Source organism: Ostrea edulis, chromosome 4 (genome assembly GCF_947568905.1).
Source record: "Ostrea edulis chromosome 4, xbOstEdul1.1, whole genome shotgun sequence".
Lineage (NCBI taxonomy): Eukaryota > Metazoa > Mollusca > Bivalvia > Ostreida > Ostreidae > Ostrea > Ostrea edulis.
In genome coordinates, this window is record NC_079167.1 from 15,784,420 (window position 1) to 15,798,116 (window position 13,697).

Here is a 13,697-nt window from a genome sequence, read left to right on the forward strand (position 1 = left end):
GTCATTCTACAGTGACGTCACACAGTATAGGCCTAAGAAATCGTTATCCCATTAGGTTTGTGAGCAAACGAACTCTGGTGGAAGTTTGATCGCGCGGTATGCTAATAAGACGGTCACGTGGTCAGCACTCGGCTTCTTTCAGAAAGACAGAGTTTAAAAAAGACAGACTGTCTTTTGAAAATATTTTCATTTATATCTTTAAAACCATAGTTTTTTAAATACATGTTTAATAGAGTTTTTTTTGGGTTTTTTTTATTCATAGAATACCATAGTAATAATATTTTTATAAAGAATTAGTATGAAAATTGGAGCATATGCATCTTTAAACAATTTACAATCAATCAATCAATCAAAATACGAGAAATCGAATGTCATATTTTAAGGACCATTACTACTCTAAGTTATGGGGATAATATTTTAGTATACAGATATGTGTTAAAAACAAAATTCAACACAATATTTGACACAATGAGAAAAGTTCAGCTTGAGTTTATCAGTAGTGTTTCAGTAGGAAACTAGATAGTAAGTTTCATATTAAGTAAGTAAGTAAATGATTTATTATAGTGACATGTGTTTTATACATTACATAATTGAAAAATACATTAAACAGAATAATAGGAATTTAAACACCCGGCCCATCGGGCCTATATGTCACTTTTAACAGAAAAAAAAATTAAATAATAAATACAGTGGTACATGTATTACGCATTACTTTTACTATTATGATATATGATAGACTGTCTATAAGTGTATGTGGAGAACAGAAATTTTGCAGTTTGTCTTGGAAAATTTAATAATAGAAATTTTGTTTTGTCTAAATCTGACATATTGATCATAGTGGGGTTAAATCCGATACTGGTAAGAAAGATTACTCTAAGATTTGAATAAGAGGAACAATGAAGTAAAAAGTGACATTCATCTTCTACACTATCTGAAGAACATAAAGTACACAGCCTATCCGATAACGCCTCCCCCTTATACCGTCCTGTTTCAATTCTTATAGGTAAGACACCACATCTGAACTGGGCAAGTATGGAACGATGACTTTTTGGAATATCCATGATTACATATTTTTCTGTTTGAAAATCACTAATATTTTTTACGGTTCGGTAGGTTCTAAGTTTTGGAACGTTTTGGACCTCTTCATTCCAGCCATTCATAAAATCCCGACGAAGTTTTTCTTCCACAGTGTTTAAGTTACAGACCATACGATTTAGGAAATATACTGTCATATCAAGAGATTCAAAAAGGAATTTGACCAATTTATGTTGTGTGATTGTTCCATATTCCACATGCCATTTTTTTTCCGTAAGCCTGTCGTCCGGCATTGTAACGAGTCGATTCCATAGGCGTAAAATATTCATTTGATGTCGATAAAATGAAGGAAGTCAACCACATTCTCCTTGAATAGCTAAAATTGGAGTAAAACGATGTACACCAAGAAAGTACTGCAATGCATGATGCTGTACAGATTCAATACTATGATATTTGCAATACTCCCATACACCACTGCAGTAATCCAAAATAGGTGCGACTCCGCTAAGGTACATTTTCTCGTATGTTCTGAATCCTACTGATTTATTCGTATGTAATTTGGATATAACAGCTCCTAGGGCTCGTCCCCCCGATTTCGCAAGATTTTCGCTGTTGTTCTTGAATGTGGAAAATTCATCAAACAATACACCGAGATACTTATAAGATGATGCATAATCAAGAAGATCTTCTCCTATGTTGAATATATGGTCACTTCGTTTTCGCTGGTTTTTTCTTTCGAAAATGTAGTACTTTACATTTAGTAGAGTTGATATACAGCCTCCATTTCTTACACCAGCTAGAAACAACATCGAGGATTGCATCCATGTCGGCCTCATTCTGTGCAATTAATGCTATGTCGTCTGCGTAAAGGTGGACATTTAGTTTGAAGTCATTGATTTGGATTCCATTGTTTAGGTCTTTTAATTGTACAGCAAGATCGTTGATAAACAAGGCGAACAATGTTGGAGAGAGATTATCTCCCTGTCTAACTCCCGATGTACAGCCAAACCAGTCGGTATAGTTACCTAAGCGAACACAGGACTCAGTATTTCGATACAAAGATTTCACCGCTTGGTAGAAATGTCCATCCACTCCATTCTTAAAGTGCTGAAATCTGACAGACGGACATACAGACGAAGAGGACCTACAGACTCCTCAGGTAGGAGAATAATAGCGAGCGCAGCGAGCCAGTGCGGAGCGCTGGCTCGTACTGCGAGCTCTAATGACTAGAGCGCGGGAAATAATCCGAGCTAAATCTCAACCTCTAACAAGAATTTTTTTTTTTTACGCCAATCCCAGAAGTCCCTCGTACAAAATGGCGGATGGTTCGATTCGTAAAATAATAATAAATAAAATCTTTGAAGTATTACAAACCTTTCTTATTTGAAAGGAAAGGATGAAAATCATATTCTTCCCCCTTTCTTTTTCTTTTTGAAATATTGTCTTAAGAAATGTAAACAGTCACGTCACAACTACCAGGCTACGTCACAACACGCTCGTTGCATTTCCCGCTAAACTGGTTCCTACATTGGCGAGAAGAGCAAGACAGTAATCCTACGTATTGACAGTGAACCAGATCAGTTTTCCTTGTTTTCAATATAATTTTTTTTAAATGTATTCAGATATGCTGCGCTCGCCCCAACGGTCACACCGTAATCATATTAATTAAGTCAATGGCTATTGAGCAACGTATTATATCCTCTAATTGTCACTAAAGTAACCTGCTGGCCGAATACTTCTTAATACCATTACACTGCATATGACTGTGAGGTGTGTTTCCTACAAGTACACCGTCGCAATGCATAGATCCCGTAAATTAGAAAATGGCAGAGAGGCATGGCAACGAAAATGACGGCCACACAATACGCTAGAGTCAAACCCGGGCTATTCCAGTCTAGCACCGGGTAAATGTAGGCTTTATCTTGGTGATTAGTTCCTCCAGCCGCATAGTATATGACAGTGAAAACCGCATACACTACTCCGAAAATAACTCCGTGGAAAAAATGATAGATCCGGATAGGAACGGATGAGACGATGACATTGACGATGACATATACAGCGTTGATACCATGTGTTATAACGTCTACTACGGTCACAGATCCTCCTGCAACAAGCAAATGTATTGTTATTGTTTCATTGAAAGACTCTTGGAAACAACTTTACATCAAGGTACTCACTTATAAATTATTTCACCATAGGGCGTGTTACACCAACTTCTCTTACACCTCTGTCAACGTTAACAATTTCTTCAACAAATTCCAGTTTTGTTTTTCGACATAAATATGATAGAAACAATTCATTGTTGTTTAGATTAGATCACGTGCATTCCTCTTATTGTTTCCATAAACTTCGGACTATATCGTAATTCATGAATGAATATTCATCATATTCCATTTGAAAATAGACAAACCCACATGTTCAGAAATTCATAGTTGTATTTTACACGGGAAGGAAAATTTGCCTTTAGAATGCCGGAAGAGTTGGACAAACTAAAGCACAACTCCCGTCATCATAGTGATATACGTCATGTATCCACTAATCGTAATTAAGACAGACCATATTACGCAAGCATATTAGTTGAATTTATCATATCGTTCTTAGAATTTGACTGGCATTAGTGTCTTTACAACCGTTAGGCCCTATATACTTTTGCACACAAAAAATTATTTGTTTTCATTTGCATGCTTGCCACATTGCTGGGTTGTACTGGTTTGTTTTTTTTATCCATCATTTCTACTGATTATACCATGTGATTCAATTGACACGTGATGCAGGAATTATTTTCCAAGCAAGTGAAACTTGCATAGCACGCCCTCTGGTGAGAGAAGAGTTTCCACTGAATACATTAGCGACTCTCTTGTTGTATATCAATAATGCACGGAAAGCAATTTACAATAAATAGGACTTCATAAATAAGGGGGAAATTGAAAATACACCTTCAGCTGATCTTTCTGTTTTGAATTAATTTTGACGCTGTTAGTCTTTTCACTAATTATTAGATCCATAGTATACAGAAGCTCTGTCTATTATTATACATGTACTTTTCTAAATTGAACTACGTTTCTTGAACACCGACATATCACATTTACCAAAATGAGAAATAGAGTAAGCCCATCTGTGTTGAAACATAATGCTGGTACAATGTATGTACTGTAAATAATTAATTACGCAATAGATATGTCTAAAACATATGAATTAAGGAATATTTTTTAAATCTCCCTGCAGTCTCACCAGTATAGACCAGTCCCCAGTACGCCAGAGTTACCACTAGAGCAGCGGAGTTCGCCGCGTTAAAGATAACCCAATTAGCCTTGAGATACCACGTCATTTCATTAGTAATATCTGGAAACAAAAGAATAGCATCTAATTACAGTAAATCACGGTGTTGAAGAAACATTATTCATAGGCATAGTTTAATTTCATATAAAAACAAGTTTATGAAAAAATTTTTTTTACCATTTTTAATGTCCACCCGACAGAAGTTGATGAAGATGACACACGCTGCGTCGACAAGGGTCGAGACTGTTAGGACAAAAAAACACCATTCTGTGAGAAAGATGAACCATTTGACCTGTTGTTCCGGGTCATCGCCTGCCCACTGCCAACTGTACACACCGGTCAAAATAATCCAGATCAAGTGGTAGAGTGCCCAAAACACGCGCCATACTAAGTAAGGCAGTGTTGTCCCACAGTGCTAAATCGTAGAACAGAAAATGATTGTAAACTCTGTCTTTCCCCAGCCAACAGTTATGCCAGTTTTCAAAAAGTTCTGGTGAAATTAATGCAATCTTTACAGGTCTGAATACCGTGTTACAGAAGGTCTTACGAATAAAATTTGTAACTAAAGCTGGTCAGTAATATTTCCAATTCTATTTCAAATTGTGAACCATAATGTATCTATCTGATACAACCTATTATTGGGTCAAATGCTGTCTGACGTGTTTCATACCGATGGTTAGACCGTTCTTGGCTCACTGATTTTGACAGTTAAATCCGTTTACCGATACCTGATCAAGATATAAGGCTCACTGTTCGTTATCTTCACCTTTCGTCTATAACAATGCAAGTCATATGTTGATTCGAAATATTCCAGTGAACTCGAAATAAAATACACCATAGATTCTTCCACATCTGCTTCATACATTGGATATTTTACTGAACATAGACATTAACGGCAAACCAAGAACCCAGCTTCATGACAAGCTTCTCCATTGTCAACGTTCCATACTGTATTTACATGTATGCAGCAATATTCCATTATCACCTGCATGTGGTGTTATGTCTCTTAACTGATTCGATACACGAGAGCATTTTCTACGTGTGATCAATTTCCAAACCGAGACAAACAGATGACATTTACTAGGATTTCAACAGTATCGTTTAAAGTCAACATTTCGCAAATTCCGTGGTCGTTATAAAAATCTTATTTGTAAGTACAACCTACAAAATTTCGTTAGCTCAAATGCTGTCAGTTTCATACCAACTGTTATGCCGTTTTTACCTACTGGTTTTGACTGCGGATTATTCGGTTTATCTGGTGAAGATAAAGACTCAAGACGAGTGTGACCGGTCAACAGAGGGTGCTTACTTCTCCTAGGCACCTGATACCATCTCTGGTGTTTTAGTGGTCTGTGTTTGCCCTTCTCTAAATTTGTATTCTTTATAGAATTATGATATTGATCACTGAATGTAATGGTCACTTTTTCATGCAGTGATATTATGTTAGTTTTTCTTTGAAAAGGGGTACACTTGTAAAATTGTTTGACTACGGAACTTGGTCCCATAAAAAGGAATGTCTTGCGACAGAGAAGGACCCATAAGCACAATCTCATCAATTCCATAAGCAATACGAAATAGATAGTTGGGCAAACACGGACCCGTGAATACACGAGAGTTGGTATCAGGTGCCAAGGAGGAGTAAGCATCCCCTGTGGACCGGTCACACCCGCTGTAAGCCGTCTAACTTGATAAAACGTCGATGTATCTGAATGTCGAGTTGAAGGCCACAGTAAGCCTTTTTTTTTTTTTTTCATGTAGAACCTTTTGAATAAATTCTGCCTCATAAGAATTTAAAAACAAGTCAGCTAAAAAAGGATCACATTTTCTGGCCTGATCTCCAAAGACTATGCAGATACTGTGAATGAGGAACTTTAGCATCATTTTGTTAACAACTTTTAGAGTACTTGTGCGTAACATAAGAGTGGTGTTTAACAAAGTACTTGTAATGGTAATCCATTATTCCTTCAGTTCAAAATTACATACTGTAGTCCTATAGCAGATGTGAATTGTAGAATGAGTGGACATATGTCGCCTAAAAGTGCACGTGGCTCCACCCAAAGAAACCGAGGGGAGGGGTCCTTCTGTATCCGCTATGGGTTGCAGGTTAAATAATAAAATTATATAAATGAAAGTATTTGTTGCATGTCTTTATCCGAGTGAAGCAGATCTCTATAAGGACGTAAAACCATGTACAAACAAACAATTGATATAATGGAATATTACCTGAAGGCTTATATACGCTCAGTTCACTGTTCTCATGTTTTACAATATGTCTTAATAACAAACTAGGAAAAGTAAAACGTTTCATTCATTTCGATGTGCCTTCGAGGTGAATATAACAATTGAATTTTCAAACTTCGGACCAAAAATAAATTGGGAATTCCCAAATTAATACGATTGGTTATTGTCTCGCTTTCAGGAGTAGCCATTATCATTGTCTTGGTTTAACGCCCTCTACTGGTCACAAAATTAAAATAGTAATCATACCTTCCTTCCAAACCATGCCCCCAATTCCTTAAATTTACAAACAAAGGATAGATGCTGCCAACAGAAGCAACATTCTTCGTCATAAAAACGTTCAGTCTTGCATTCCAACATATTTCAAGTTTAAGTCTACACCCAGTATTTCCTACAAATATACTTCTACTATTGCATCCAAACTTTGTAATTATAAACAAACTTTGCAGTGCCTAGATATAGACCATCTTACACTTAATCCACCTACGTGTTCTTGTTCTTCGTCTTCTTTCAACTATAATCAAGCTGGACATTTCATTACTGGTGATGTTGATATATGTAATTGAAAACGAGGACCTAAAATCACTTATTTTAAAAGGTTCTAAATACAGAAAACATCGGTCTTTCAATTGGCGACAGAACTTCATCTCTATTATGAATTCTGTCGAAGGTTATGCTAGACGATGGGATAGATAAGAAAAAGAAGAACTTGATACATTGTCAGAATGAATTAAAAGTGTCAGAGGAATATTAAAATCCCGTATTAGACATATCAAAACAAAGGTACGTACCATTTATCATTCTGTGTTTAGTAAACCAGAAGTGATAAAAAAAAAAAAAAGAATTAGATATGTTACATGAGGATATGTTTTTTGACAAAGCTTGTAACAATATTGTCTTTGTTTGTAAGGTTCACTATTCAAACTGTATTTTAAACGAACTTGGTTTTAATTCCACTTTTAGTAATCGTATTTATACTCCAACTGCTTTTTCAAAAGATGAAATTCTTCAAAACCATGCTTTAGTTTTAGACACATTTAATAGTCCAGTCAATGAGTCTGATGAATATGAGTTACCGTACCTGTACTGGATTCCTAAACTTTATAAAAGCCCTTACAAACAAAGATTCATTGCTGGATCCAGTAAATGTTCTACCAAACCCCTATCTTTGCTCCTCACGAAAACATCAACAACTGTGAAGGAGAAAAGTCGAACGTACTGTGCGAATGCATATACCAGAAATGATGTAAATCAAATGTAGATTCTAAAAATTCTAAAGAACTTTTAGTAAATTTGAAATCGCAAAAACTTTTCTCAAATCAACATCAAAACGTATGACTTTTAAACACTTTACACAGCCATTCCTCACAATAAATTAAAGACTACCGTATACTTTTTGACATCATAGTCAGTTGCTTCTTCAACAAAAATAGAAAACGGAAATATTCATATCTAGTGATCAGTCATCCAAAAACTTGCTTTGTTAAACACCACTCTGATTCCACACACAACTACTCTGAAGTTGAAATAAGAAATATGCCGGAGTTCCTCATTGACAATATCTTCGTCTTTGGTGATCAGGTCTTCCAACAGTCTGTTGGAATCCCCATGGGCACGAATTGTGCTCATTTGTTAGCTGACCTGTTTTCATATTCTTATGAAGCATAATTTATTCAAAATTTTCTACATGAGAAGAAACGATCTCTTCCTGTGGCCTTCAACTGGACATTTAGATATATCGACGCCGTATTATCTACATGTGTATTAACAATAATCATATTCATTCATATGTCGATTCGATATATCCCTGTGAATTCGAAATAAAAGACACCACAGAGTCGTCCACTTCTGTTTCAAACTTAGATATTTTATTGAAAGTAAATATTAACGGTAAAACTAAACAACGCAGCTTTATGACTTGTAATAGGATGATATCAATCTGGTTTTAATCAGATTGGGATGATATCAGCCTCTCCATTGTCAACTTCCCATATTTATGTAGCAATATTCCAATATCACCTGCATATGGTGCTTTTATCTCTCAACTGATTCGATACACGAGGGCTTTTTCTGCGAATGGTATTTTTTTTTAAAATTCGAGGCAAGCTACTGACAAACAAATTGATGTTGCAGGGTTTTCAACAGTCTCGTTTAAAATCAGCATTTCGCAAATTCTATGGTCGTTATAACGATCTAGTTTGCCAATACAACATATCGTAGGGTCAAATGCTGTCAGACGTGTTTCATGCCGATTGCTAGGCCGTTCTTGGCACACTGATTTTGACTGCGGATAACTCCGTTTACCTGATCAAGATATGGGGTTTACGGCGGGTGTTTCCGGTCGACAGGGGATGCTTACTCCTCCTAGGCACCTGATTCCACCTCTGGTATATTCAGGGGTCCGTGTTTGCCCAACTCTCTATTTTGTATTGTTTATAGGAGTTATGAGATTGATCACTTTTCAATATGTTCACCTTTCATGTATCTATACACGAAACACATTGCACTTTGACGACGATAAAAATTCTTGTTGAAAACAATCTTTGATTAAAACTGTTTAAAGCTATAATTTTTGTATGTAATATTTTAACGGCACCAAACTTCTCCAAACTCTAATGAAAGCAGTAAGACAAATTTTCTACCTTGATTAGCCAATTATATTTTGTACTGGGATATGTTTCAATTATCTTGGTTAAATAGTTCTCATTCTCTGATTCCAATATCTAATGATGCGCATGTATAATTATACAGGTGACTCTCGATCAAACTTCGAGAAATCGAGAGATCGAAAATTGAAGGTCCGCCAGTATGGTTCAGTTTTTACAGTAAACGGAAATGTATACCAAAAAGATCATATGATATCATTTTGGCATGTTTTCCTTCATATTCGTCAGGTACTTTGATATCAAAATAAAAAACCTTATTTGCATTAATAAAAACATTTCAAAGTTTATGTACTTATTTGTTCTTTAATCATGCTTAAATAGGCATATAATACCAAGTTCCGATGACGCTTTACTATCGCAAACTAAACATAGCACAATGTTATGTCACTTTATTCAAAGCAAAAATTCTAACGAATGAGGGAAACGATGTTTTAGAGTAACTTTACACAAAGAACAAACTCGAGAAATTTAACAGTCTGTAGATCTCTAAATTATGTATCAAACTTACTCTCTCGTTGTCACTTCCAAGCAAATTATAGATTTTATTCATAGTTAGAATATATATAATTTTAATCATCGCGACACAAAACCCCAGTGCAGGGTGTACATTGACCAATTAGCCAATTATATACCCAAGTGTGTCACATCCACAAAGAAGCACCGGCGATGTTTCCACTATGTAAACACCTAATTACCCCTCCAGCATTCAACACAATCCAGGTAAGGCCCAATTAGTGGAAATTATTACACGCTTGGGTAACGGTGGGTATACGCTACCACCACTTCGAGAGATCGAGAGTGAAAAACAAAGAAATGTATTTTACGGGACCCAACTTCACTTCGAGAGATCGAGAACTTCGAGAGATCGAACGTTCGAGAGATCGATAGTAAATTTGCTTTGTTATATAGAGAGAAAAAATCGGGACCATGATTTCACTTCGAGAGACTGTGAACTTCGAGAGATCGAAGTTCGAGCCATCGAGAGTCACCTGTAGTTTGAATTTGTGGTTTGTAAACAGCATTGTTTACAACATGCCATTCTTAGGGAGGATCATGTACATGTGTATAATATACATTATCTATTCGTAGAAGGAGCTTGTATTATCGTATCCATGGTTCACTGACAGCACACCTTGAATAATGCATAATTAGTTTCCAAGTTGTAATGTCCTACATAAATAGTCACGAAAGATACGTAAGTAAACAGAGAATGTTGTGCTTTCCTACCTGAAAGATTACAAAATCACGAGGACTGTGGTAGTCCAGAAGAAAATTTTTCACTTTGTACTCATCTTTTGTACACGGTCGTGAAGTATCCATGTCAGGTTAAAGTGTGAACGTCCTGGCTTTAATTTGTATCCGGTAAGACATGCATAACTGTCTGACGACAATCGGGAAATCATGTGTAACAAAATAACCTCTGAAAAGTCACTCGACTGGATACGAGTATTAAATTTATTTCCAATATGCCTTTAAAATTGTAATTCTTTTGTTGGGTCCTGATCACCGGGCTGGACCCACACATTAATAAAGCGAAGACTTTGTAGAGGACTTTGTTGTTCATCTTTCTTTTTGGCAAAGTTTAATGTGACTTATTGATCTTCCATAATCTACGCGAAACTTGCATGGAAATTTCCATTCAATCAAATTTTGACTTGTCTTAAAATCAGTGCTATGGGCGGAAATATAATAGCACTCTAGAAAATATATGACGTTCGAAATGGGGTAGCGGGGTTTTAAGATAATATGAAACAGACCCTAAGGGATAAAATGACAAGTGTTGGATTCTGAAAACATTTATACATATATAGACCTTAATTTACAATTATTCATTCTCACGTACCAGAGACCGGAGAGGGGGTATAAACTCAGAAGATTGTAAGACAGTTCAGCTATGAATACCTAGGAAAACGGTAATAACGTAAGCAAGAGGTTCCTCCGCCTTAATAGCCGCCCGAAAATTACACAAGAAATAGATTTGTGGTAGTCTCAATAAACGCCGGGAGATTACACGAGGAATACATATACAATGTAGCTTTTCTGATTGCTGAAAGACGTTATACACCATTAACTCAGCAGTTGAGGATTTTGAAAACTGTGATATTTGCAGAAGAACGGGAGACGTTTTATATAGACTCTGCCTGCTGCCTAATCACATTATGTTATACATAATGAAATATGTTTAAATCAATTGCAGAAGAACAGTGATACTCCAGGATAGAAATAAATTGTCCCAATGTTTATTTGTGTTTAGTGTTTAGAGTGAGGTTGTTTTGACGGACTACGCCTAAGATATATTACAGCGATTTTCAGCGATTCAAATCATTTTCTAAACTGTTTACCTAGGGTGGGAGGGGGGAACGAAGCCCCTGAGGGGTTGGGGGGGGGTAAACAACTGTGTGGCATGCATATACACCTTAATACGTGTAGCAACATTTCTACGGTGCATAACATAAAATAGATAACTGTTAATTCTTAATTTGAATTTTAAATTTAAGGAACTCTATGAATAAACTTACTAGTAACCGAGTAATATGTTTATAACTTGCATACAAGTGACTTCAGAGAATTAAAACAAGCCATGTTAAATGCTGTTGGATCCCTGGATAGCAACTGGTACAAAAATGTATATGATTTGATTTGAACATATTTCATTGTATAAATATACAAAGGGATTAGTTTCAAGTCCTAGCAACTTAGAAAACCTCTCCCATACACAAAATATATTATGTTATACATGTACAAATAAAGATTGTCGTATTACAAAAAATATAGCAATCGTTATAATATACTTTTATAATGATATACAATATATGTATAGGTTTATATATACCCATATATATGATACCGGTATGTGTAAATACATAATCAGGCATAAAATGACGAAAAACATTTTTGAAATATGATATGTAGGTTTGATTAAAACCTGTTAAAAGTTCTTAATAAACTTCTGACCTTCTTTGAAAATATAAAAATTTACATCATTGAAAAATATAAAATTTTCCCATAATAAAAGGTGGGTATCAACAACAGCAATATCATTTAGTAGCAGCAGTTCATTGGAGAAAAACAACAATTTCTTGCTTGGATGTATCTTTTGCATACAAAGAAGAAATGATGGGCATCTTCAATATGACCATATATACAATTTGGAGAGGCAATACTGTTTTTACGATAAAGATCATTATTCAAAATGCAAGAATGTCTTAATCTGGTATGAATGATGTTAAAATATCGCTGGCCATATGAATAATATAAAGATGGTTTCGAGGGTTTTCTTTAATGCGTTTTTGGAGTTATCCCTCTTATTTCTGAGCTCAGAAAATTCCATTTTCTCTAACTGTGTCGAGGATAAATAACCTGTCTGCATCTAGGAATTGTGTAATCGCTAGAATTACGGGTAATATATGATGATAAGTTTCTGCGAATATTAGGGCAAATTTCTTTCAAATACTGGGAAACTAAATTATTATAAATTTTAAACATATTTTAGCTGTTTGTCTTCTATCAGAAACGGGTTCCCATCCAGTTCCAACATAAAGTGACTCCAATGAAACAAAAACTGGAAGACCAGATACTATACTGGCAGCCAATAATTGAACTTTTTCAAACTGGTGAGAATCAAAATCCGCACATCCATTCCTGGCTACAAAGGCATATTCTAATACAGGTCTGATAAATGCTGCACACATTTTTGATAAGGTATTTCTTCCTACAGTAAATTTTTAACTTTTTTAACAAACCAAGTTTTTATACGCATTATTTACAATGTTTTTGATATACACTGATCAGCCTAAATCATTGGAAAAGGTACGACCAAGGTGCTTGTGAACAGTAACATATTTAAGCTAACATTGTTGAAACACTAGTTTCGGGGGGTTTACGGATTTTTTCATGGTTAAAAAAAACATTGCTTTTGCTTTATTAGGGTTAAATTGAAGCAATTGTTTGGACCATTTGTCTAAGGCTTTTTAGACCATGATTAACGTGTCGTTCAATTCCAGCAACATTATACGACGAACATTGAAAAGAATTGTCATCTGCAAATAATTTACACATTGACAACACACTGTCTGATACACCGTTAACGTAATTTTTTGTTTAAAAATCAGAGGTCCCAGGACTGAGCCTTGGGGAACACCAGCATGTGTGCTTCTGGTTGAGGAAAAACGATTTCATCACAATTTGTTCTCTACAACTTGTAAACCATTCAAGTATGTTTGTAGTTTGAAAAGAGGGCCTTTATGCCAGACTCTGTCAAGGGCATTAAAGAGGTCACAAAAACTCATACGACATAATTTCTCCTCAGCAATACTTATAACAACACTATGATCAGTTTCTATTGATTGTTACACAGTGGAATGACCAAGTAAAATACCTGCTTGGTACTTGTAGAACAAATTATTCTTAGGAAAATAATTACATGCTTAAAGACAATTCTTTCTGTAGTTTTGCTGACACAGCTTAAAAGTGATACTG

General features: G+C 35.5%; 1 protein-coding gene across 1 annotated transcript; it reads right to left on the reverse strand.

Annotated features, from left to right (window-relative positions):
• Nucleotides 1-539: 539 nt before the first annotated feature.
• LOC125672083 (protein rolling stone-like) lies at nucleotides 540-10,605 on the reverse strand. The gene is made up of 4 exons (XM_048908183.2): nucleotides 10,446-10,605; nucleotides 4,492-4,729; nucleotides 4,267-4,377; nucleotides 540-3,139 (listed from the first exon to the last, which is right to left on the reverse strand). The coding sequence occupies exons 1-4, from the start codon at nucleotides 10,536-10,538 to the stop codon at nucleotides 2,784-2,786; spliced, it is 798 nt and encodes a 265-aa protein (XP_048764140.1). The 5' UTR covers nucleotides 10,539-10,605; the 3' UTR covers nucleotides 540-2,783.
• Nucleotides 10,606-13,697: the final 3,092 nt, after the last annotated feature.

What these genes read in the sequence shown, in the direction of transcription:
- LOC125672083 (XM_048908183.2), bottom strand. Translation starts at nt 10,538, where the DNA reads ATGGATACTTCACGACCGTGTACAAAAGATGAGTACAAAGTGAAAAAT. An exon ending in TCGGGTGGACATTAAAAATG is followed by an intron (nt 4,378 to 4,491) that starts GTAAAAAAAATT and finishes TTTTGTTTCCAG; the next exon opens with ATATTACTAATGAAATGACG. An exon ending in CTGGGGACTGGTCTATACTG is followed by an intron (nt 3,140 to 4,266) that starts GTGAGACTGCAG and finishes TGCTTGTTGCAG; the next exon opens with GAGGATCTGTGACCGTAGTA.